The following is a 26,250-nucleotide window of genomic DNA, read 5'->3' as shown; positions in this document are numbered from 1 at the left end:
CTGGCAGGGGCTCATGGGAATTGTAGTCCATGGACATCTGGAGGACCACAGGTTGACTACCCCATGCATTACAGCATTTCTCATTCAGGGATTTCCATGAGTTGGACTTGAGACCCAATCCATCTGTTAAGGAGCAGATTAGCAGACACTTAGGAGAGCAAATGTAATACCAATTAAGCACCACGTTGCCTTGCCATGCCATGCAAGCAATAGAGGGCACACTTTGAGGCCTGGGTGGGAGTGATTCAGCTGAAGACGATTGTAGACATGAAGTAATGATGACTGGCAGGCACCGTACGCGGGGTGCGGCTGGGAGGCCTATAACTTCTGGGGCTTGAAGCAGCCTCTGGTTGCTCCAGCCCACAGGCTCTGTGCATTCCAAGATTAATCAGTGTCTGGATTGCCGAAACTGAGCAGTAGCAAGAAGCTCTGCTACTCTTGCTCCATTTCTGGTTAGATGTGGAATTGGCCACTGCAGTTCATGCCTTTGTCAGTTCGTTGCATGGAAATGCCCTTGAAGACTGCTTAAAACAGCCCTTTCCAACCTTCTGACCATGAAGGAGTCCCTGGAATAATTTTTCAGGTTTCGAGGCACCTCGGAAGTGACGTCAGCTGGTTGTGTCTCCCTGATGCACATCCCAGAAGTGACATGTCACTGGAAGTGACATTACCACCTGGAGGTGACATTTCCACCTGCTTTACAAGGCAGGCTCAATGGGGACTGAGCAAGGGGGGGGGAGAGATGAGGCAGTTTAAGGCAGGAATAGGCATTCAGGCTCTACCCCCATCCACGAGAGAGCTCATGCTCGGGGAAGCAGGAGGGGAAATGACATGGACCCCCTCCAGAGTTCCCACAGACCCCTATGGGGTCAGCAGACCCCTGGTTGGGAATCCCTGGCTTAGAAACTAGCATTGCAAGATATTGGGTAATAGCGATACCAGTGATAGCGCTACCCTTGTGCTCAGATTGCAGTGTTTGGCTTGGATCCCAAGGGAGGCGTCCATGGGCCTCCATCGGTCCCATTCCTGCCCACTGCAGCTCTCTCCCCGCCCCCTTCAAAACTTCCCCCAGGGTGGTGGCAGCCTCCTTTCCCCCCCAGGAGCAGCTTTCTATGGGGTTATTTTGTCTGCAGAAGGAAGTCTCACTCTGAGGATAAGAATCCTTTTTCTTTGCAGAAATCTCAGGGAGGACAGAGAGAAACCGGCGAAGCGTTGCTGGAAGAAGACTTCAAACTTTGCCCAGCAGGGCGGCAGTATAGAGCTCAAGTTATTTCAGTGCTTTTTTGTTTATATTTTCCACGAATGTAAAATCTGAGAGGGGGGGGGGCATTAGCTATGCCTGTTGGGAGAAGCTGAGCAACCAGTTTATTTAAACAAATCTAATGAATGAGAAAGAGATAAGGCCTATACCTGAGTTTCTAGGTATGAATGCTACTTATAGTAACCAGGGACCTCATCCATCTATTGATTCTCAGTAGTTCAGAAAGGAAGCCATAGAAACACACTCACCGTGTACTTCTGAAATGGAGGGGGGAATATCCCATCTTGCTATCTTGAGCATTATCGAGAAAATTAATAGGCTTTTACTTTTCATTTTGCAGATGGATGTTTGCTTTCTAGCAGCCTGCTGACTCATTTACCGATGCTTAATGGGTGGAATAAGCCATGAGTAGATGCTGGAAAGGAAGGACACGGGTGAATCAAATGCAGCCCTTAATTTCTGACCGGCTTAAAAGGATGAGTTTCATTTGTTTGATAAAGGCTTGTCCTTTCATAAAAATGGCCCAAGAATCATTTCCGCCCAATGATTATCTTTCGAGAAATTCTTTTTTTAGTCTAACGATGTTTATTGCGAACAAAAAAAAGGCCCCTTATTATAAGATGGAAGTGGGGAAACAAATTAAAAAATTATTATTATTGTGCCGTTTATTTCCAAGGGCGGACTTGTTGTGGAGTCAAAGTCGAATACTGAGTACACATTGATTTACAGGAAATGGTTTGCTTCCTTCCACGCTGGTATGTTTAAGGTATGTTTAGCAGGGCCCCTTGAACGCTGATAAACTTGTGCTGTTCGAGCCAAGCCAGTCACCACTAACGTCACTCTCTCTTTAGGAGCTCTCTATTTTTGTTGGCCCTCGGTATTTCAAAGCACAGATAAACATTTTCTTTATAGTATCGACCAGCAGGCAAAAGAGCCAACAATTCCTTTGCTTCTATAGCTGGAAAGCGCTCCGCAGGAAAGCCCCTGTTCACAGAGGGCTGTATAACTCTCTGAACACACCACGACAAATTTATTTACCTAGACACACCAACACATCTTGTCTACTTAAACGGAAAAAGACATTTATAGATTTGGGGTGGGGAAGCCAGACCTTTAATATGGTCTTGCTGCGAAAGTTCGCCATATATCACCAAAGAGCCAGTTTGGTGTTGTGGTTAGGAGTGTGGACTTCTAATCTGGAGAGCTGGGTTCGATGGATTTCTGCCCACGTATGGCAACTTTCTCACCTTCTCCGTGCAGCCCAAAGCACCTTCCTGCCAAATGCAGTTCCTGGGGAGTCCTTGTGACTCAGGAGCAACACGGGGGCAGGGGGACCTTTGGGGCTGCAGCAGGAAGAAGACTCCATGGGTGGAAATTCTTCTACCCATGGAAGAACTCCGCTGGATCCAAAGCATTGGAGGACTGGCAAATCCAAAAATGTATAGGCTCTCATGTGCAACCCAATCAATATCCCTAATTCAAGACCAATAGAATAGAAACTGGCAGCCTTTTACCTTGTCTGAAAAGTGACCCTCTTAAATTTCGATGGTTCCAGGCTATTGAACAAAAATTAGTCTCCATTGGCATCGATCTGAACTCCCTACTACCTCTGGAAGAAAAATGTATCTTCCGGATTATTAAACAGAGAATATTAGACCATGAGCAGCAGGAACTCATACCTACCCAGCCTCGAGTCTGCTCACCAGCATTCTTTGGCATCACTAAGCATAGAAATATTATGCCTACATATTTGCATCTTCTTGATGTCCCACCCCTGAGAAGAGCTTTTCTCCTGGCACGAATGAATGCTTTCCCCTCAAAGGTCTTAGAGGGAAGATTCCACCATATCCCATACCATGCGAGACTCTGTCCGTGTGGTTCTGGCTGCCCTGACTCTGTCTCACACATTTTGTTAGATTGCCCCTTATATGAGCAGTGTCGGGATGACAGCTTTGTTGCTTTTCTGGGAAAGAAGCCTTCTGTAAGTAAATCTGACCTTGCAATTTCTGCTCTCTGACAAAGACCCAGAGGTAACCATTTCAGTTGCCAGAGTTTTAACTAAGATGCTTTTATAATATGCTGCCTACCTTGTATTTTATCTTTTATAGTTTATTTAATCATTTTAAGATCTGTTTGGTTATGTAACCCTATTTTATTATTTTGTTGATATTTTAAACCCTATTTTTTATGTCTTACACATATTTTATGCCAATAAAAGGTGACTGACCAATTATTCTGACTGGATATGTAATTACTAGCGACTTTAACAGAGGCATTAAGAGATGCTCGGCAGAAATGCTGCAGCAAACAATTTTCTTCTTTGCAGGCCCATTATATTAGCTGAGTCAGGTTAGGATCTTGTTGGCCAGGGCCTTCAGCTTAGAATCATAGAGTGGGAAGAGGCCATACAGGCCCCCTAGCCCAACTCCCTGTTCAGTGCAGGAGGAGCCTCAAGCATCCAGGATAAGTATGTGTCCAGTCACCTCCTGAGGCAGCCAATTCCATTATTCCATCTCTTAGCAGTATCCACAAGGCTTGCTTTTATTCTTGAAGAGCATGGTCTCGCATATTCTGTTTGAGTCCATTTATTTTTCAAAACATTTACATATATAAAAGAAATACTTACAGGAGAAAGGAAAGAACAAAAGACGTTTGAAGAATATTGATATACCTTATTTTCCGGGGGCAATAAAAGGGCTAGGGGAAAAGGGGAACAGATTTCTAGCTTCTTCTCCATCTTCAGATGACATCTTTGTTTCCAAGCTTACCCCACCCCCCACCCCACCCGGAAGTGTTTAACTCTAGTTCTCATAAGGTCACCTTGTTTTTGGTCTCTTGTGTTTCAGAGTGCAAGAGGGGAGGAACTCCCAAAGTGGAACCTTTCTCTATAGAAGCTGCAGCCTCGCTAATTCAAAGGAACTAGCCGGGACTGTAGAAGGAATGCATCCCGAATTGCAAGAAGTTACCAAATATGACCACTTGAAAGAAGTACAAAGACATGCTGCTCATGTGGAGATTCTCGGGTCCTGGGCTTTGGCCCGGGGCCCAAATCTTTGATAGTCTAATTCAGGGGTAGTCAACCTGTGGTCCTCCAGATGTCCATGGACTATAATTCCCACGAGCCCCTGCCAGCAAAAGCTGGCAGGGGCTCGTGGGAATTGTAGTCCATGAACATCTGGAGGACCACAGGTTGACTACCCCTGGTCTAACTCATGCAGTCCATAATGGCCAATCCACTTGCTGACTTACACTGCATACACTTCTTTATTTAAAAAACAAGAAAACCCATCCGTGAATTGCAATAGCAGCACACGGTAAGCCGTTTCAAATGGATTTTTTAAAAAAGTAATACGCATTATAATTCCCCCCCCCAAGGGTATTTAAATTAGCAACACGCCTTTAAAAGAAAACCACTGTTGGGCGTTACCTTCGGTGGGTAAAGGTGGTGCCTGTTTATTTAAGCTCTATAAATAGCGTGTTCTGAATCATTTCCTTCTAAATATAACTGGTAAAGCAGCATCTCAAGCATCCTCCTACTGCCTGGCAAAGCCACGGTGGTGAGCAAGGCCGTCAAGGGAAGCTTGGTCTGCAGAGGCCTAATGATTCTGGGGGACACCAGTATCTTGCTTTGTTGAGCTGAGCAAATCAGTAATCGTTGTGGACAATCAGCATTGTGGCCATGGCATCTTTCAAAACTTTAGATCTGCACTCTGTTCCTAAGGCTTATGTGTGTACAATAAGAGGTAAATCCAAAAATTTAAGTCCTGTTTCTTGTACAAACCTTGGAAGCCAAAGGAGAAATTCTCTATAATGCATGCTGAGCGGGAATCCGGTATAACAAAGCCTGTTTCAAGATCTTCTTCAGCAGTATTAACTAAGTATCAGGACATAAACCATATAAGGACTGATCCTCCATATTAGAAAAATACCTCTTGCAGTTGCTCAGTTAAGAGGTGAGACGCAAGCCACTGTGACCAGGCGCTATTGGAAACTTATGTCTGGATATTTGGTTAATGCTCTGCGCCTGCATATGTGCGCTGGCTGGAGTACCAGCCGGCGCGCCTCCCCCCCATGGTGCTGGTTGCTTCAGCCACGAACGGCCGCTTCAAACGCCGAAGAAGCGCCCAACCCTAGATCCAACCCTATGGTGCTAAAAGCAACAAACATTTTAAGGACAACTCTGAAATCAGGCCATAACTACTAACTCTACTGCAACGATCAAGCCACAAGGTGGATCTCAAAGTTAACAAGCTCTACCCACAAACTGAGAATCTTTGACTTGTTGATTATTAAGAACAGCTCCCGTCACCAACAACCCCCCCCCCAGTACTTTGTTTCACCCTTCCTAGCATTTTTTATTCATTTAGTTCTCATACTAAAAAATGATTTAGCCAGTTCTGGACATTCCGCACGCTCACTGCTAAAAGGCGTGGTGGCTGTGCAGGGAACATAAACCAAATTCAGACCCGGCTTGCCTTACAATCGCATCTTCTCGTCCACGGTGTCAGGAACAAGCAAAGATTGCAATGTCAGCGACAGACGTAGAAAATGTCGTCATCACGCTACATTTCTCTTTGCAATTAAAAAAAAAATAATCACGGGTTATTTCTCACCCAAACAAACCTGGATTTGCTGACAATGCTTTCCCCAGTTTCATTATGATGCACCGATAACGTGAAATCGAACACAGGCCTTTGGGCTCCTCTCTTTATCAAGCATCGGCCAGCACGGCCCCAACCCTGCAGTCAAAGAGATGGCTTCAGTCTTGCCACAAGGACAGGAAAGGACGGCTTCATTACAACCCAGGCGTGCCGCTCTGAGCAGGGTTGCCGATGAGAAGGGAAACCGACCCCTGTTTTACAACGGCAGGGACACAGTCTGGCCTGAAAACACTGAGAAAGCCCCAAAGGAAAGTTTTGCGGCTGATGGGCTTAGGAGAGCAGTGCTTGAACTTGATGGGGAGATCTCTGTAAGATCGTTTCGGGCTCTTTATATTCGTTGTCCGGGTGCATCACGGCTGCGTAGACTTCGCTGTAGGCTCTGCAGACCAGCTCTGTGGACTGTTTTATGATCTGTTGTCTGAAACGGCAAACAGAAGTTTATACACGTGCACAATGGATAATATTTATCTAGAAACTTAAGCAGATCCTCCACTGCACCTCTGCAGAGAAAGGACCGAGGATTGGATTGCGGATCCTTGAAATCACTGTGAACAGCCGCATGCTTCCCTCATGATCTACTGGGAAAGTTAGTAATTACAAGTGGCATCGGACTATGAGGAGAAGGGCTGCTTTTTTTATACTTCGCTTTTCACTACCTGAAGGAGTTCCAAAGAGGTTTACAAATACATTTCCCTTCCTCTCTCCACAACAGACACCCTGCGAGGTAGGTGAGGCTGAGAAAACAGCTGTGAGAACAACTCTAAGAGAACTGTGGCCAGCCCAAGTTCACCCAGCTGGTGGCACGTGGAGGACGAGTGGTGAATCAAACCCCTTGCTCCAGATGGGAGGCCACTGCTTTTAACCACGCTGAGGATGTGCTGTTTGGTTGGTACCCACTTGACCCACCACCTCTCTCCCCTCCACATACAATTATTTGGGCAGCAAAAGATCATCATGGAAAGAGTTGAGTAGGGAGGAGTTCATCTGGAACTCCCTGACCTTTCAAACAAATCCACATTAGTTTATTTATTTATTATACTTATAGGCCGCTGCTCCTGGCCTGCCGGCTCACAGCGGCTAACAAAAAATAAAACGCAGTACAAGTAAAATACATAAAACCACATAATTCCTCAACTCAACCAAGCTAGCCACAAACCAAAAACCCTACTTCACCACCCCCAATGTCCAGGATGATGTTACCCATAGGAGACACCGGAGGAGGGGAAAGATCTGCAGTCAGCCCGGCCTCAACAAAACAGCGTGTGGAAGAGCTTTGTCTTGCAGGCCCTGCGGAACTGCGTCAATTCCAACAGGGCCCTTAGCTCTTCTGGGAGCTCATTCTACCAGGCAGGGGCTAGATACAGAAAATAAGGCTGCAACTTCCCCAGAAGGGCTGGGAGTAAAAGACTTTATCGAAGATCCACTAATAGACTTTGCCAAAGACTACTAACTGCAAGGGAAGGCCTTGGCAAGGGAAGGTCCTGAATCACATAGGCAGGCCCACTCCCAGCCTCTGCCAGTACTCAGTGGCCCGCCAAGAGGGTGCGTGCCTCTGACTTCGGTTCAAGCTCTAGAAGGTCCCTGTGCTTGGGCCATCTGCGTACCCTCATGGAGTGCGGAATATAAATATAATAAATAAGAATAATAAATAAAACGGGTTCGTGCAGACGTGCGAGAGAATAAGGCATCTATGCTGGCGATGGTAAAACAGAGTGCAAACGCAAATACTTACTTGACAGAAGTGCTTAGAAGAAAGTTTATTTGTGGCATTAGCAGGCTGTCAGGAGCAGATAAATAACGATCAAATTGAACCTAATGTCAAGTAGGAGGAGAAAAGGAGAGCATTAGAGGACCTGGCAACTCGACGAGAGAACGGCACACAAATCCTTATAGACCAGGGGTAGTCAAACTGCGGCCCTCCAGATGTCCATGGACTACAATTCCCAGGAGCCCCTGCCAGCATTCGCTGGCGAATGCTGGCAGGGGCTCCTGGGAATTGTAGTCCATGGACATCTGGAGGGCCGCAGTTTGACTACCCCTGTTATAGACAACTGCCAAGGGGAGGCCCATTTGCAGACTGAAAAGCCCACATGATAGGGCCAGCCACAGTTTTAAATTCAGCACAGCAAGGGGAAATAAAGATGATTTTGATAAGATACTACTTTTTGTTGGAACCCTTCCGCCCCCCCCCCAATTATTAAAAATCTTGTTTCTAATAATAATTTGAGAGTAAGTTCTGCCAATGTTAAGAGTAATCTTTGCACCATGTACTAGTGCTGCTAAACCCCTGGTGGGTGAGGGAGATCTCCAAAGCACAAGCAATAAGAGTCTTGTTTATTTCCTGTTTAAATCTTGATATGGAATGAGAATCATTTGGAGGAAAATGTTTCCAGCAAGCAATGCTGCACAAATTTATCACCCAAGCAGTGCTGGACAAGGTTCTGGTTTTCCCTCGTTTCACGAGAGGTTTTCTTCAACAGCAAAGCTTCTAAGCCAGTGGTTCTCAACCTGGGGTTCGGGACCCCTTTGGCGGTCGATTGACCCATTCACAGGGGTCACAGCAGGGCAAGCAGCTGGGGGGGGGGGCACCGCCACTGTTGCAGCTCCTCCTGCAGCCGTCTGTCTGGAGCAGTGGAAAAGAGCGAGATTGGCATGGTGGGACAAGAGGCAGAACTGAACTGAGAAACCCCGGGAAAAAAAACAATTCATATACAATCATGAACCATGGATCTTCACACCATGGGTCAATTTTGGTTTAATTTCTGTGAAAGAACACCTGCATAATTTTATGGTTGGGGGTCACCACAATAGGAGGAACTGTATTAAAGGGTCACGGCAATAGGAAGGTTGAGAACCATTGCTAAGCAATATGATGAATATAAAGAATCTGCAGCTCTGAAAGGGGACCAAGCTCAATTGGCTGCATTTTGATTCTTCCTTACTAAGGCAACCAAACTGAGATACTTCTGCCAACAGTGCATCTGTCCTCTGATATAGGCCATGCACGGACTGCTGTTTCTTTTCTGTCATATACTGTTTCTGTGCGCACCTGTTTGTTCCTTTTAACTGGAGGTGCCAGTATTGTTCTGTATTGTTCCTTTTTGTATTGTTCCTTTTAACTGGAGATGCCAGAAAATGAACATGGGGAACTTCTGCACACAATTTAGAGGCACCAACTGTCACGTGGTTTAAAAAGGAAAAAAAAAGTCCATGTTCTTGCCAACTAAGATTTGCTTTTGGTCATTTGAGGCAAACCACAGAGGCAATAAGTCCTTAAATTTTGTTTGTTTATTTGACAGCCAGCGTAGCATAGTGTTAAAGAGTGTTGGACTCTAATCTAGAGAACCAGGTTTGATTTCCCACTCCTCTGTGTGCAGCCAGCTGGGTGACTATGGGCTAGTCCCAGTTCTCTTAGGGCTGTTCTCATCCAACAGTTCTCGTAGAGCTTTCCCAGTCCCACCCGCCTCACAGGATGTCTGTTATGGGGAGAAGAAAGGAAAAGTGTTTGTAAGCCGCTTCGGGACTCCTTCAGGTAGTGTAAAGCAGAGTATAAAATGCCAACTCTTCTTCTTTTTCTATCTTTGAGGTGTAAAACTCATATATGAACGGCTATGCCTGCAACTCTGTTTCAGCCACTCAAATTAAATCAATGCCGGAAACCAATTGAGGGTATTTTGAAATACCACAGAGGAACAGTCGTGACGGAACAGAATTTGGTGAATATGACTCCCGTGGGATGTGAGGCGACACTTGAATGCGCTCGTTACTAGTCAAAATAATTCCCTGAGCCAGGAATTTCCTATGAGAAATGGCTGAGGAATGTCAATTTTTTAAAAAGTATCTGACCATCTGTACCAAAGCGTGGTGTCTTATTTTATATTGAGAATTTTAAAAACATTTTTTTTCCATGAAGCGTAACTTTATAGCAGTCCTTTTTGCAAGATGAAAATATGATTTAAGACTTCAAAAGACAGACAAAATAAAAACACAGTTTTGGCTGGGCTCTTGCAAACGTCAGTGGATCGCCTTCAAAGGCTTTTTTTTTTCGGTGTCAAAATGCTGTTCAACGGATTACCCATACGGGGAGATTTTGAAGTTCCTTTAAAAATACCGTCAAAAATATAAAACCGCTATCTAAATACATATTTCATAGGAAGGATTCCCACCCCCATGTCGTTACACTTAGTCACACAACAGCAGGTACCACTGCACAACTTAACAGCTTGCCTTACCATTGCAGCTTTTAATGATGTGGCGTCCATACTTGGTACATTCACCAAGGGGCCCTGAAAGTACAGAAGCACAGCCAAATAAACAAACAAACAGATCTGTTACAACCGAACCTTTGTTACTTTCTGGCACACAGTTATTTTGAAACCTCCTGAGTGTTTGTAGTGGTTAGCAGGGTGGACTTCTAATCTGGCAAGCCGGGTTTGATTCCCTGCTCTTCCACATGCAGCCAGCTGGGTGATCTTGGGCTGGCCACAGCACTGATGATGCTGTTCTGACCGAGTAGTGATATCAGGCTCTCTCAGCCTCACCCACCTCACAGGGTGTCTGTTGTGGGGAGAGGAAAGGTAAGGCGAATGTAAGCCGCTTTGAGACTCCTTCAGGTAGATAAAAGCAGCATAGAAGAACCAACTCTTCTTCTTCTTCAGTGATATCAGGGCTCTCTCAGCCTCACCTCCCTCACAGGGTGTCTGTTGTGGGGAGAGGAAAGGGAAGGCGACTGTAAGCCTCTTTGAGACTCCTTCGGGTAGAGAAAAGCAGCATAGAAGAACCAACTCTTCTTCTTCTTCAGTAATCTCAGGGCTCTCTCAGCCTCACCTCCAGCGGGGAGGGGAAGGCCGTCCACAGAGCTCTTCCACTCCACCCCCCTAATCTTGCGCCTGTTGTATTCCCAAATGCAACGGACTTGGCCCCTAGCATATTCAGATTTGTTAAAACATTTATCAGGTGATTTGATCATATATGATCATGCTGACCTGCTCCTGCTCCCCCCCCCCTTTCCCAAATGGCCAATCATGGCAGTGGGGGGGATGGGAAGGGTAGGGGACCCAGGTGGACGTGTCCACAGCTCAGCTTCCCCACCATATTCTGCATGATCATACCACTTCTGGGGTTTATCAAAGCCTGAAGAATATTTCAGGGGTCTCTCAACAATAAACAAGTTAAGAAAGTCTGAATCTGAGTGTAAGCTGTGGTAGTCTTAAACAAATAAAATACGGATCATGTGAAAAGCTGCAAATTTCTGTATAATGTTGATCATCGCCCCAGAGCACAGAGCCAAAAAATGCCTGCAAAATGCTACCCTGTACAGATTGGGGGAACTCCAGGGCTGCATAAACAAATAAATAAACCCTAGGAACCAAAAAAATATCTGAAATTTTTTAAAATCACCCTTGCAATTGTAACTTAAAAGATAACTGAGATCTTGCACCACTATATTATGAGAGTTCAACGTCCAAACCTTTAGGTGCAACTCTTTGGAACTCCAGCAAAAATACTGTAAACTTATGTTTCCAATTCAATGTATTTGATTAGCTGAAATTCTTTGCTGGATCAGAATAGTGGCATCCCAAAAATATATGTGCCTCATAAAAACTGAGCAATTAGAATCTTAGAATCATAGAATTGGGACCTCCTGGGTCATCTAGTCCAACCCCCTGCACTGTGCAGGACACTCGCATCCCAATCGCTCATCCCCTGTCACCTGCCACCCCCTTGAGCCTTCACAGAATCAGCCTCTCCGTCAGATGGCTATCTAGCCTCTGTTTAAAAATTTCCAAAGATGGAGAACCTTCCACTCCCAAGGAAGCCTGTTCCACTGAGAAACCGCTCTAACTGTTTTTACTTGCTATATGAATTTAATTGCACCATATATACAGTTTAAAGCCGAAAGGCTGGGTCTTTGCTGCTCCCTCTGATAGCGACGCACCTGCTCCGGTTTGTGCTGCTGCACAATATTGTAGATGTAACTCAGGCCTGTTCTTGTCAAAACAAAGGCAGCTTCTTCATTGATAAGTGTGTCCAAATGAGCTTCGATCTAAAATTTGAAAGGAAGATAATCTTCATTTACTGGGATTGCATCTGAAGCGACAAGTTTGTTGGCCAAAGCAAGGCAGAAGAAACCAGCTAAGTACAGTGGGTGGAATTCTGACTCGGCTTGCGGAATGAAGTTATTTGGCTGTCAGGGCCTTAGCCAAAAACCTTTCAAAACGTAGTTCCGGAACTGCACGTTAAACAGTCTTGCTTTCACCATGTTAAAATCTTGGGTTTGCTGTTTGTTTGTTGTTGATAAAAGAAAACAACATGTCTATCCAGGAATGAATTGCATGCAAGTTATTTATTTATTTTTAGATTCCCCCCCCCCCACCGTTCCCCAGAGGGCTCAAGGAGGCTTACAGCAGAGTTAAAACACACAGTAGTTAAATGGAATATTGGCTTTGAAATCTAAAATTCAACCAGTTCAGTTATAAAGTTCCATGCCCTGAGTGGCAGCGATTAGAGTCTACAAGATCCACAAGAACCCGGTTCGAATACCTCCCCACCCCACATAAGATTGTTGGGTGATCTTGGGTGAGTCTCTTTCTTTCAGCACCACCTACCTCACAGGGTTCCTGTTGTGGAACTAAACCACATGAATGTGTATTCATAAAATGGTGGTCGTCGTAAAAATGGATGCATGTGATAAAACCACCGGCTAATCCTTTATTAGCTGGTGGTTTTATCACATGCATCATTTTTATGACGACCACCATTATATGAATAGTAGGATCATAAAAGCTTTGGAAAAGTAGGATCAAAAAAGCTTTGGATAATAAAAGACTGGCCGGGTACTTAAAGGACAGGACAGCAGGTGCCAGGTGAGCCTTAGGGAGGAGGAGAGCATCTCAAAGGTGAGAGGTGCCACCCTTGAAAAGGCCCTTTCTCCACGCGCTTCAAGTGTCACATTCGTGGCTGAGGGCTTAAAGAGGAATGTCTTAATTGGTGGATGAGACCAGGGCGTGTATTTGTCGGGGGTCATGTTAAAGGAAGCAATCCCCTTTCCCCTTTCGAGATAAGTGGAGTCTAATTCATCTCCAATCTGGGCAAGAGAAAGAGGAGGATCAAATTTCACACAGCTCTAGTTGGGTTTTACACCTTGTTTTTCTCTACCAGACAGACTCTCAAAGCAGCTGACGATCACCTTCCCTTTCCTCTCCCCACAACAGACTCCCTGTGAGGCTGAGAGAGCCCTGATGTTACTGCCCGGTGAGAACAGCTCTATCAGGGCTGTGACTGGCCCAAGGTCACCCAGCTGGCTGCACGTGGAGGAGAGGGGAATCAACCCCGGCTCGCCAGATTAGAAGCTGCCGCTCTTAACCGCTACACCAAGCTGGCTCCACTGTCCATATATTTTCTTCATTCTCCTTACTTTCCCTACCTTCCCAAAGGATGGCCCAAGAGGAGAGTCTGTTTTCTGCCGGGTGTGAAAGTTAAAGTGGAAACTCTGCCCCCCAGCCCCCAAATCATCCACAATCGGAAACAGCGGCCATTTTTGTTTGCTTTGACTGTTTCTGCACCGGAGCCTTTGTGCCGGGTTGCAGGCTGCAGTTTGAGCTGGGGTAGGTTGCCCCGCCTTTTCCTGTTCCCGCACGGGGGAGCATTTGGCCCGGCGCACCTCGTCCGCCCTGGATTTGTGCTCCCACAGGGGAGCCGAGGCAGCAAAGTTTCCAGTGCAGAAACGGTCTTTCCAGGCTTTTAAAAACTGTTGATTCTGTGGCTCTGGCTGACCTTTGCTTTCCCCTGCTGTCTTTCATTCCATTCGAGAAGTCCTTTTAACTCCCTGTTAGTGGGGGCTTTTTTTGCGGGAGTGTGGCCGTACGCAGTTGAGTGTTTACTTTATATGCAGAGGCTGCAGGAATACATGTTTAAGGAGGCCGCGTTATATTTATTCCGCGTTAATGGTTAACGGCAAAGAAAACATCAAGCGGTTGACTTGGGGACGTTTACCTGGTACTGTAACATCTCCAGCCGCTTGTCGGTGAATTCAAACAGCGCCAGGGTCGTCTTCATCATGTGAAGGGAATTCACCATGAAGGTCGCCATGTCCGCGGAGCCCAGGTTACTGGCAGACACGGTGCACGTCTGCAGCAGAGGGTCCAGCACGCAGGACAGGACCTGGAGGGAGGGAGGGAGGGGAACCCACAGAAGAAATGCAGAGGGTGATGGGATTTCTCAGGCATACATTGCTCTGTTATGATTCGGGTTCCTAGAACCATATTATTAATTACTGTTATTGTTATTGTTATATTGAAATGTATTGCCCGCCTCTCCCCGAAGGCTCGAGGCGGGTTTGGCTGACTAAAACCCCCATAATGATAAAGGTATCCCTTGTGGAAGCACCGGGTCATGTCTGATCCTTGAGGTGACGCCCTCTAGCATTTTCATGTCAGACTCAATGCAGGGTGGTTTTGCCATTCCCTTCCCAAGTCATTACTGTTTTACCCGCCAGCAAGCTGGGTGCTCATTTTACCGACCTCGGAAGGATGGAAGGCTGAGTCAACCTTGAGCCGGCTGCTGGGATCGAACTCCCAGCCTCATGGGCAGAGTTTCAGACAACATTTCTGTTGCCTTACCACTCTGCGCCACAAGAGGCTCTCTCTGAAACCCCCATAAAACCCCTTAAAAACAGGCATAGAAATCCCTTAAATACAATACGAAAGCCTGAAAAAAGAAAACCCAGAAAAGATGTTGTGGCAGAATGTACATACTCAATCTAATCTAAAAACCCCATAAAACACACACTAGCAGGGAGACGGTGAACCGAGGGTGCTGATGTAAATCGCTACCGCTACAACCCCCACGCCGTTCCTGGCATTTCCCATCCATGCGTCGCGCCGCCTTCAAGTGGCTCAGATCAACGTGCACCAAGGCTTTCCAAAACAACGGCCTACCTGCACAAAGTCAGCTTGTCGGGTGTCCACAGGGACTACGCAGGAATCATGAGATGCCAGAATCTCGCGCAGCAGGAGAAGGGTTTGATTCAGCGCTGAGCTTGGGCCAAGATCGGCAGGGGGAAGCTCGATCTGAAAAACAGTACCCAACAGGTTGTGAACGTCTTTCTCAAAACGAGATTGATCGATGTGAAGCCCCCCCTATCGTGACAGGTGACAGACGTACAGTGCACTGGCCCAAAGCAACTACAAATCTCTTTCCATCCATCTCTTGCCTAATCTTCAGTCCTGTGCAGGGCTTGTCAATAGCCAAGGAGTTCCCTTTTCTAAAAAGGAGTAGAGGCATTCTGAGCCCTGCTCAGTTCCACATTCTCTCTAGTGCTGGGAGACAGAAGAATGCAGTCATATTCCCACAGCACAAACGGAGACTGCTTCATTATCTTCAACGGCCCACAAATCTCTTTGTTCAGTTGAGCAAGAGAGCCGATGTGATGCCGTGGTTGGAGCAGCCTTTCTCAACTGTGTTACCGACTCTTCTTCTTCAGAACATTACATGTTCTCCATGGGCTTAAGCCAGCCTTTCTCAACTTCTTTACCACTGAGAAACCCCTGAAACATTCTTCAGGCTTCAAGAAACCCCAGAAGTGGCAAGATCGTGCAGAAGTTGGTTTGGAAACAGCTGTGGACACACCCACCTGAGGCTCCTCCCCTTCCCACCCCCTCCAGGCCCATCACTGGCCATTTTGGGAGGGTAGGGCAGGTCGACATGACCATATATGGTTGTATCACTCGATACATGTTTAACAAATTAACTCCCACACATTTGGGAAGCTTCCAGGGCTGTAAAGAAACCCCAGGGTTTCACAAAACCCTGGTTGAGATCCAGATTCAAATCCCCACCCTGCCATGGCAACATGGAAATACAATGTTCTTGTCCAAACCCGGTGGTATTTGCCATATGTTGTATTTCTGTTTGGATTCGGTTTTGTAAGCAGGTGGCCATTAAGCCCTAAAAATTCCACATCTCCCACATCTCCCATGACACTCACATCCTTGAGTCTTTTGAAGGTTCCCCAAGCCCGCCTAGTCACCTTTTGTAATTCATATCCCTCCCCCCCATCCAGGCTAGCCCAGCACCTGTGCTACTTCCTACTGAGAGTGACCAGCCCCCCACCATTGCCATTCCAACCACCTGCAATCCCAGGCAAAGCAGTCACTTGTGGGGGAGTGGAGGTAGACCGCCCCAAAGGTATTTAAGACCTGAACTAGGGGTATCCCCCCAGTTCAAGCATGAATGGTGTATGCTGTTGCTTCGATATTTCCCATTAAAGACTTCTGATTTCTACAAATTCCAAGTCTATGGGGCAATCCTCAGTTCTTAAATAACAGTGTGATTTCAGCAGTTATGTTCCATTGTTTTATTCTCACTATTCTTCTTCCCTAACTGCACCCCCCCACACACCCCCTTTCCCTTTCTTTTACTACCATTTACATATTTTTTAACATTCTGGATTAATGCATGTATCTTGGAATTCCAGCTTTCCAAAGTAGTATGCAAAACTGCCGTGGTCACTACTATGTCTACGAGAACCAGGGCGGCGGAGCGCGGAGTCTAGGGCCTGGGAGACGCAGCCTGACCCCTTGTCGATGGGCATGTAGGCTATAGGACCAGGAGAGCCATCCGGCCCTGAAACCAACCTTATCCATCAATTTACTAGCGTGCAGGCTCAAACTGTTGAAGAAAATCTTTTTACTCAGCAGGTGCATCTCTTCGATCGTCGTTAGCAGCATGGCGGCGCTGTTTCCCACAATATTACTGAAAATGGGGTAAACAGAGAGAGAGGAGGGATTAATTATACCTGAGGAAAACACGTCAGATCCTGCTATTTAGCTTAGGAAGACTAAAACTAAAAAACACTGTGTTTTAGCAGGGAGAATTTAAACTCTATTATTATTACTATTATTATTACTACTATTACTACTATTATTACTATTACTACTACTATGATTGATTGATTGATTAGATTTGTTTCCCGCCATTCCTGGCAAGCCGACTCATGGCACGTTACACCCTGCAGACAATAAAACCCCAATTAAAGCCCCATTAAAATTTACATTGTAAATGTGATATTCAGCATCATTTCACACCATCTCCCGCTTGAGACTTTTTTCTTCTTCTTATAATACCTTTGGGGCAGTCTACCTCCACTCCCCCACAAGGTAACGCTTTGCCTGGGATTGCAGGACATTATATGACCAATTTTGGGATTGAACTACACAAAGCAAAATATTACCAGAGACTAGGTTATTTTCTACAATATCCAATTTTGTAGGGGTCTACTAATATTAGTATCACGATGTGTAATTAGTCTTCAGCAGTGACACCAAGCAGAATAATTTTCTATAATTTCATCACCCAAAAGATTACAATTAGAGTAGATTGAGTTATTAACAATATTGAGACCATCACTGATGAAGATATCAAAAACGGACTGTACCTAGGAATCCATTTTGAAATCGTTCTGAACATTGTTTTAATTGGAATAAATTATTTTGCCATCGCCCGCTTGAGACTTTTCTCTTCTGCTTCAGACTAACACGGCGATCCACAAGAAGTGTTACAGTTACTTGAATGAGGGCTTTAGGATTCTCCCTCCCCCTTAAGTGCAACCAACTCTACTGCCGCAAAAAAAAACTAGCCCTTTTAACCTGAAGCCAAAGGTAATTTGATTTTTCTTCACTGTCTGTTCCAAGCTTACCTGATGGTGTGGTGGTAGAATTTGAGGAGGTTAGAAATTTTATATAGCAGGACTGCTCCCGGTTCGGCCACAATCACCTGTTCAATTCTAACCTGAGGGAAGCCGGATGAGACAAAAAACACGGGTTCAACCATCCAGACACACCTCCCTTTTTAAAAATTCAACATCTCCACACTGTCAGCCTCAAGGAATACAAGGCCGAATCTTTTTTAAAAGGACCAACATTTAAATTAAATAAATGACTCTATGGCCAGGAAACTGTGAAAATGAAACGGCCCGTGCCGTTGTAGAATGGCCTACGCCTCAGACTGAACTGTCAGCATCAACCAATCATGAGTTTTATTTATTCACACAGTCACAGGCCCGAATAGAGAGATTAGACATAGTAAAAACAAAATTTTTGGGAGATACAAAAAGCAAAACATTTGGATTTAAGTAAGTTTTCTGATATAGGTAGATAAAACGACATAAGGTCATAATGATTAAGTCTTTTATATCCACACTAGAAATATAGCCCGCTGTATAAGGGATACAGCGGGCTCTAGATACATACAGTCTGTGTTGTCCCGCGGCGACGGCTCTCGTAGTTGGCTCCGTGTTGTTAGCAGCGGCAGGGGAGGCGGGGAGGGGCCGGCAGCCGCGCTCCGCGCGACTGCCGGGGTCTTTTCCAGCGGGCGAGAGTCTTTTCCGATGCGGCGAGAGTCAGACGGCTACCCGAGGGAGCCTCCGGCGGCCTGACGCGGCGAGAGGTGCGAAGCGCCTCTCGCCACGTCAGGCCGCTGCCCGAGGGAGCCCCCGGCAGCTCCGCGCGGCTGGCGGGGGCTCCCTCAGGTAGCCGGCTGACGTGGCGAGAGGCGTTTCGCACCTCTCGCCGCGTCAGGCCAGGAGCAACTGCGAGCCGCGCTGCGCGCGGCTCACAGTTGCTGCGGCTGGGAATCGGAGGGACAATCCCTCCAATTGTCTGTCCTGAGGAAGGGTCCAATCCGGACCCTTCCTCATCACGGACTAATCCCACCTCCAGACCCCTGGCGCCACGGGCAGTTTAAAGATGAGCTTGAGTCACGCAGGTGGGAAATTTCGCTATCTGAAATGTGACTTGAGGCTTTCCACGTGTGAGTCCCTCTTTGCTTCATTCTACATCTTTTCGGTGTGGCTTCTTCTCCAAAAGGGGGCAGATAAGCTTGTTATGAGCTGTAGCATCCAGAGGGCAGGCAAAAAAGATGCACTCGATTGTTTCCACCTTCGTTGGTGGGCAGGTGCACAATCTCTCTGAAATTGTAGTTATTTTGAATCTGCCCTCTGAAAGTGCCATGGGCACAGGCAAGCATGGTTTAAATGTCTATCCCAGGGATAGTCAAACTGCGGCCCTCCAGATGTCCATGGACTACAATTCCCACGAGCCCCTGCCAGCGAATGCTGGAGGGCCACAGTTTGACTACCCCTGGTCTATCCCGTAGACAGCAATAAGAGAAAGGCTGGATCGTTTGCAATGTCCATTTGTCTTTCAGTATCTTCGGTCTTTTGCCTGAGAACTTGCTTTGCCTGATCTCCACCCAGTCTAGGTTGATCACTTGGGGAGAAGCCCAGGTTTGCAAGTTTAGTCTTTGAGCCAATTCAGGCTTTCCCAACCAGGGTTTCCTGAAACTCTGGGGTTTCTGGCCAGCCCTGGGAGGGTTTCCCAAATGGGTGGGAGTTAATATTTTAAAATTTCTTAAACATTTATCAGATGATATGACCAAATATTGTCATGTCAACCCGCCTCCGCTTCCCAAATGGCCAATGATGGCCCTGGAGGGGATAGGAAGGGGAGGAGCCCCAGGTGGGCATGTCCACGGCTCTGCTTCCCCACCATATCCTGCACAATCACACCACTTCTGGGGTTTCTCAAAGCCTGGAGAATATTTCAGGGGTTTCCCAATGGTGAAAAAGTTGAGAAAGGCTGAACTAGATCGAAAGGGGTCTTGAAGGAAGGAGCCCTTTGGCTCCGAGTCAACCAACAGGCTTCCAACAATTATAGTAACAGGAAACACGATCATTACATTTATACAATGTCCTGTAAGGTGCTATTTCACTAGGGGTATATGGAAATGCTTTAAAACACACACACACTACGTATTTAAATGGAGGGTTCACATAAAGCAAAATATTTTACCTTAAGAGGCCGGCAGACTCCTTCTGTGATGTGCCCAACGACCTCTTGCAGAGTTTCTTCAACACCTGAAAATGCAGCAACAAAAGTTATTCAGGGGTTATTTTCTGAGGTTCCATTTGATAAGCTTATCAACACCTCCTCACTCTTACAACCAACAAATGCAATTCTTTGCGGACCTCTGCAAAGGATCAGAGATCTGGGAGGGTCTGACAAGGCCAACTTCCTCTGCTGAAAGCTCACTCACTTTCTCCTCTTCCTTTCTCTCTCTGCCTTCTTGCTTGCTGAATATATTTACTGCTCCTCCCTTGGTGCCTCACAATTCCCTTCCCTTCTCTGCTAAGGACTTGCTCCAACCATTCCCTCCCTCTTCTTCCACTGTCCGGAATCTTGCCATAATCTCAGTCTTGCACCTTCCTCTACGCCCCGTCTGCATGACCTCTCCTTTATTACACAATGACGTTTTTCTCCCTTTCGCCTCCAGCCCCGCCACTTAAACTCCCTTGATCCCAATCCCTTCTTGCCTCCATTCTGCTGATCTTGGGTCCCTACTGTGACTAGCTTTACTCTCATGGGGATTGTAGTCCATGGACATCTGGAGGACCACAGTTTGACTACCCCTGCCTTAGAGTACCCTAGACATCACAGAGCATTTACTCTAGCTCGGTTCAACACCCTACCATATGCTCTGATAGAAGGGAGGTGTGCACGTATTTCTTATGCTTTCTGTTTATATCCACGTCTGTCCGGAATGGTAGAAACCATTGATCATATTGTCAATTTCACCAGAACGTTCACACCCAATATATTTTGCCAAACTAGTCAAAATTTGCAGGCAGAACAGACCATTTTAATATTTCTCCTCTCCTGGCTGATAGCTTTACCAAAATTACTTTTAATGAAGAACAATATTGTGCAGTGCCATGCTCAACAAGGCAGAAGAAACTGACTGACTCCTAGTAATCCTGCTGTTGTTTTTATGTATAGATTTATTATTATTACTAGGGACAAAGCCCGTTGCATTCAGGAATACAACAGGCGCTAGATTTCTGAGATAGCCTCCCCCTCCCCCCAGGACCTGGAAAGGCTGCAGGCAGCGGTTAGGGAACTCACTGGCAGGGGCAGCTCTCATGCAGCAGGGATCTGCAGCCTCCGAGCCTCTGAGGGAAGAGGAAGGAGGGGGTGGGCAGGGGTGGCGGAACGGAAGGCGATTGGCTGGCTGCTGGACAGACAGGCAAGCCGGTTGGAGGAGGAGGCACTCAGGGGTGGGACAGCTGCCCTGAGTGGGTCTTAAGTGCTGAGTGGCACTTAAACCATGAGCCCAACCCCAAGCCCTTAACAGAAATATTAAGTAAAACAGATATTATATGACATTAATAGTTTTATCATTTGTTGCGTGAATGACAGCTATGTATTTTGTGATGTTATGGCTGTCTGTATGTTGATCTTGGATCGCAATAAAGCAATTGATCGATCGATTGATCGATTGATTGATTGATGAGGGTGAGTGACTCCCCATGCCTTCCCCTTGCCAAACTCTGACTCAACCACTTCCTTGCTTCCCGCTACATTCATTGGGAGATTTGAACTTCAGCGGTACCTTCAGCAGTCACGAGTTTTAACATGGCTTCCAAGTGCTCTTTTTCGGAAGCGGTAGCTTGATGTAGCCAGGCCAACATGTCTCCTACGTACCTAAAACAGCAATGAGCAAAAAGATTCTGTTGTATAAAGGGCTGCTACTTTGCCTATAATTCCTCCCCCCCCCCCCTCAGGATCTGATGCTCTGACTCCTGCCATGATTTGTATCTGACCTGTGTGACTCCATCTTGGCCTAATGTGTGCTGTTTTGAGAACCTTTGTATAACCCTGAGCTGTCTGCTTTGCTTTGCCATGATTTAGACTCTGTGCATATTTCTGCTAACTATGTTATCTGTAGGAGAGGAACTGTCTCTAGCACCCAAGGCCAAGACGGCCTAACTATCGTTTGGAATGACGCCCGGGCTGGCACCTGTGGGAGGGGGGATCCTACTCCCTGGGAACATTGGGCCGGAAAGGGAAAGTGTAAAAGTGCCTGTTTGACCTGTATCGAACGAAATCGACTATGATCGTTAAGGCATGCTGATCTGCTATCAATAAAGCTTTCTATTAATCCAGAAGCAAGTTGTTTGTCTGCCCTTGACACTCCCTCCCAATTTCTTTGCAACATGCACCACTGTTCCACTGTTGTACCTCAGAGGATCATGGGAATGCATCTCGATAGGGCGGGGAGTGCCTCCTGGACCGCCTCTGGTCAGGGCATCAATAAAGCCTCGGACCACAGCACTTCTTCTGGCAGTTCCAAACTCATCGAGGGTATATCTGCGGCGAAAATCCATTTGAATGTGTTAATGCACACCGTTGTTCCCACCACAGTTGTGAAGGGGTCTGATTTTACAGGGTACGTCAACACTACAAACAGCTGACTCTCAAAATGCTGTTAATGGCCAAGTAATTATTGGGTGGAATTGTGCCCCTCTCAGAGGATTTAGTTGTGGGGCTGTTAGAAGGGAACAAATTGTAAAGGTAAAGGTATCCCCTGTGCAAGCACCGGGTCATGTCTGATCCTTGGGGTGATGCCCTCCAGCGTTTTCATGGCAGACTCAATATGGGGTGGTTTGCCAGTGCCTTCCCCAGTCATTACCGTTTACCCCCCAGCAAGCTGGGTACTCATTTTACCGACCTCGGAAGGATGGAAGGCTGAGTCAACTTTGAGCCGGCTGCTGGGATCGAACTCCCAACCTCATGGGCAAAGCTTTCAGACGGCTGCCTTACCACTCTGCGCCACAAGAGGCTCTTAACAAATTGAGCAGGCACCAAATACACAATTAAATAAAAAACAGGTTATTTCTGATTCGGGAGCACTGGATCTTGCTATGTGTGCTGGAAAAGCTGGGCATTCAATGCAGTGACTGCCGCTGATTTTTAAAGGTATTAGGTCAAGAGGTTAGATACATACAAAAAGCTAAAATTCTCAAACAAGAGAAATGCTAGAGTGGAATTCTCCAATACTACTACCGGGACAAGTTTTAACCAACACTTTAATCAACACAGTTGCAGATAATAAAAATCATACAGACCAGCAGTTCCCAACATTCCCCCCCCCCCAGTTGCCATGCTTTGGTGCTAGACCTGCAGAAACTACCTCAGAGTGTTTTCCATCCTCAGCTGTTTCAACTTCTCATTCAACAGCATTAGAGGTCTGGGAGAATTAATCTGGTTAACCGCCATCTTGGGAATTTGTGCAATATTAGGATGTTTTATTGGGTTTTGATGTTTTTATGAATTATGGTTTTCCTGTTTTATTATATATAAATAAATGTGTGTGTGTGTTATAAACCGCCATGAACCATAATTTCTGAGAATGGTGGTATATAAATCAAATTATAAATAAATTCATAAAAATAAACATGACACCTATTCTGCGACTCACTAAGTGCTTGCAGGAGGCTGGCTCCACCTCCTGCAGCAGCCATTCTGCAGCAGCCATCTTGTTGACCGTGTTGTGTCGGAATTCCAAAGTCGTCCGCAGCCTCAAAATAGGTTGGAGACCCCTGATATCGATTCTGCTGAGGTAGGTCATCAACGGGAAGCAACACAGGAGGGGTAGTTCCCGAGAAGAATAGTTGGATGTAACATTATAAAGCCACCCAAAAATCAGGTATGATCTTACAGTTGTTCAGTGAACCCTATTCCATAGCAGCTGAGCTCCAAAACTAGAATGTTCATAGGTCCACTGAGGGGAGGGATGATTTTGATTGTTCCTGGGGACTCCAGGAATTGCTGGGGGGTGAGGGCTTAGTCAAGAGGGGCAGTCAAGAAATCGAGAAATAAACAAACAAATAAATAAGATAACACGTCAACCTACTTGTAGAGAACAGGCCGGTCTTGTAAAGCTTCCATGGCTTGGGCCAAAACTGGAGAAATGTCACATGATTCTTGCGTTAATGCCCTGCATTCACCTACGAAAGAGCAAAACAACAATGGCAACAATACAGCTGTGATTCCTGCAGCAGAAAAGGCAGAGAGCCTGCTGTTGGTCTCCCCACCAAGTACTAACTACGGCCGACTCTGCTTAGCTCCCACTATCTGACGAGACTGGGCCAGCCTGGGCAATCTAGGTCAGGGTGGAGTTCTACTAATTATAAAATTAAGAATTCAAAACATCGGATTGGAGCTCCCCCAGCACTAGGCTGTATTGAGACCATCTGTTACCTTCAGCCCCCCCTCTTCCCAGTCCCTTTATTAGATGTTTTATTGGGGGGATGGGAGACTGAGTGATACCATCATGTTTTTTTCAAGGCATGAGTTTTCGAGTGCAAGCACTCTTCATCAGACTGTGATCTTCTTACATGACAGGGAATATATAGCAAAAAACAATTCTGTTACATCAGTTTCTAATACATCAGTATTTCCTGTCATGTAAGAAGATCATAGACTGACGAAGAGTGCTTGCACTCGAAAGTTCACACCTTGAATACATCTTTGTTGGTCTTAAAGGTGCTACTGGCCTCTGATTTTATTGTGCTACTTCAGAACAACACGGCTACTCATTTGAAACCATCATGTTTGTTCTGCTTTTGTTTGCTGTATGATTTCTATGTCCTTGGATAGTTTTAATGGGGTTTAATTGGGGTTTTAGCATGTAACCCACCACGAGCCGGTCTGGGAAGTGTGGGAAATACATTTAAATAATAATAATAATAATAATAATAATAAGTCAAATATGGCATTTCTAATATTAAATTGATCCTTTTTTGCAATTCTAAACTTGCACTCTCGGACTATTCCCATTTTAAAAGAAAACCACAATATAGAAGAAGAAGAAGAAGAAGAAGAAGAAGAAGAAGAAGAAGAAGAAGAAGAAAGAAGAGAAGAAGAAGAAGAAGAAGAAGAAGAAGAAGAAGAAGAAGAAGAAGAAGAAAGAAGAAGAAGAAGAAGAAGAAGAAGAAGAAGAAGAAGAAGAAGAAGAAAGAAGAAGAAGAAGAAGAAGAAGAAGAAGAAGAAGAAGAAGAAGAAGAAGAAGAAGAAGAAGAAGAAGAAGAAGAAGAAGAAGAAGAAGAAGAAGAAGAAGAAGAAGAAGAAGAAGAAGAAGAAGAAGAAGAAGAAGAAGAAGAAGAAGAAGAAGAAGAAGAAGAAGAAGAAGAAGAAGAAGAAGAAGAAGAAGAAGAAGAAGAAGAAGAAGAAGAAGAAGAAGAGAAGAAGAAGAAGAAGAAGAAGAAGAAGAAGAAGAAGAAGAAGAAGAAGAAGAAGAAGAAGAAGAAGAAGAAGAAGAAGAAGAAGAAGAAGAAAAAGGAGTTGGTTCTTATATGCCGCTTTTCCCTACCTGAAGGAGGCTCAAAGCGGCTTACACTTGCCTTCCCTGTCCTCTCCCCACAATAGACACCCTGTGAGGTGGGTGAGGCTGAGAGAGCCCTGATATCACTGCTCGGTCAGAACAGCTTTATCTGGGCTGTGGCGAGCCCAAGGTCACCCAGCTGGTTGCATGTGGGGGAGTGCAGAATCGAACCCGGCATGCCAGATTAGAAGTCCGCACTCCTAACCACTACACCAAACTGGCTTATCAAAATACCCAAACCAAAATACCTAAAATAAGTTCTGACTCCCTGTTTCCCAAAAAGCTCTGGTTCCTGTTCAAATGCCTTTGAGATCCCAAAACGGGGCTCATGCCCGCTCCTGTTGCAGAACGGCAGCCCAGGGACAAGTGAGGCAGCTGGATTTGCTAGAGGGAAATCCTGCTTCACTGCAAGCACCACAGGAGCCAGCGTGGTGCAGTGGCTAGAGCAGGAGACTAGGATCTGGGTGACTTGGGTTCGCATCCCCACTCGTGCCATGGAAGTGCACTGGGTGATCTTGTGCCAGCCACCCTCTTTCAGCCAAACGTACCTCACAGGGTTGTTGTTAAGATAAAATGTAGGAGAGGACAGCGATTTTAGCCTCTTGGGTCTCACTGGGGGAAAATTATGGTATAAATCAGGGTAGCCAAACTATGGCGCTCTAGATGTCCATAGACTACAATTCCCATGAGTCCCTGCTGGCTCAGTTTGGCCACCGCTGGTATTGATGAAGTAAATAATAAGTGTGGATGATGATGGTAATGGAGATTATTCTGGTTTCATGTTTTAAAGTCTACAAATGAGGCTGAGCAGCCTAAGTTTCAGAGGTGAAACGAGCTTTTGAAAAGAAGTAACTAAAAAAGATTAACGGTACCTTGAGTCCAGCGGTAGAGCTGCTCATAAGAAGTCTCCTGCAGCAAAGCCATCTGCTCCATGATTTCTAGGCTGCCGATGCAAAATGGGTAAAGCAGTTAGCAAAAAGGGCTTCGTGTATAATCAAAAAAAGCGCTTGAAGATCGGGAGTTCACATCCGCATGGATCTTCCTCAAATCCATATAGATTTGAGCAACAGTTTCTATGCCTCAATTAATCCCGCAAACGAAGCAAGG

The 26,250-nt window shown here is 45.9% G+C and overlaps 1 protein-coding gene across 2 annotated transcripts; it reads right to left on the bottom strand.

The window, feature by feature from the left end:
• Window positions 1–3,830: 3,830 nt before the first annotated feature.
• LOC143828550 (conserved oligomeric Golgi complex subunit 6) lies at window positions 3,831–26,106 on the bottom strand. 2 transcript variants are annotated; one of them, XM_077318886.1, is made up of 14 exons: window positions 26,016–26,106; window positions 23,674–23,767; window positions 21,999–22,127; window positions 21,370–21,461; window positions 19,773–19,837; window positions 17,621–17,712; window positions 16,560–16,677; window positions 14,862–14,993; window positions 13,918–14,085; window positions 11,861–11,968; window positions 10,155–10,208; window positions 7,655–7,734; window positions 4,460–6,340; window positions 3,831–4,342 (listed from the first exon to the last, which is right to left on the bottom strand). In XM_077318886.1, exons 1-13 carry the CDS (start codon window positions 26,074–26,076, stop codon window positions 6,193–6,195), a joined length of 1,341 nt encoding a protein of 446 aa, XP_077175001.1. In that variant the 5' UTR covers window positions 26,077–26,106; the 3' UTR covers window positions 3,831–4,342; window positions 4,460–6,192. The 2 variants fall into 2 exon arrangements, with proteins under 2 accessions (XP_077175001.1, XP_077175002.1); XM_077318887.1 differs by having other exon boundaries at window positions 4,472–6,340.
• Between the last annotated feature and the right edge of the window lie 144 nt (window positions 26,107–26,250).

Source organism: Paroedura picta, unplaced genomic scaffold (assembly GCF_049243985.1).
Source record: "Paroedura picta isolate Pp20150507F unplaced genomic scaffold, Ppicta_v3.0 Ppicta_v3_sca62, whole genome shotgun sequence".
In the NCBI taxonomy this organism is placed as follows: domain Eukaryota; kingdom Metazoa; phylum Chordata; class Lepidosauria; order Squamata; family Gekkonidae; genus Paroedura; species Paroedura picta.
Note: the sequence above shows the minus strand (reverse complement) of the source record. Positions and strands in the feature narration are given on the sequence as shown.

Coding starts and splice junctions, on each gene's coding strand:
- LOC143828550 (XM_077318886.1), bottom strand. CDS start 26,076: ATGGAGCAGATGGCTTTGCTGCAGGAGACTTCTTATGAGCAGCTCTAC. Junction 22,128..23,673: donor GACCGGCCTGTTCTCTACAA/GTAGGTTGACGT, acceptor TTTTCGCCGCAG/ATATACCCTCGATGAGTTTG. Junction 19,838..21,369: donor AAAACTCGTGACTGCTGAAG/GTACCGCTGAAG, acceptor CTGCATTTTCAG/GTGTTGAAGAAACTCTGCAA.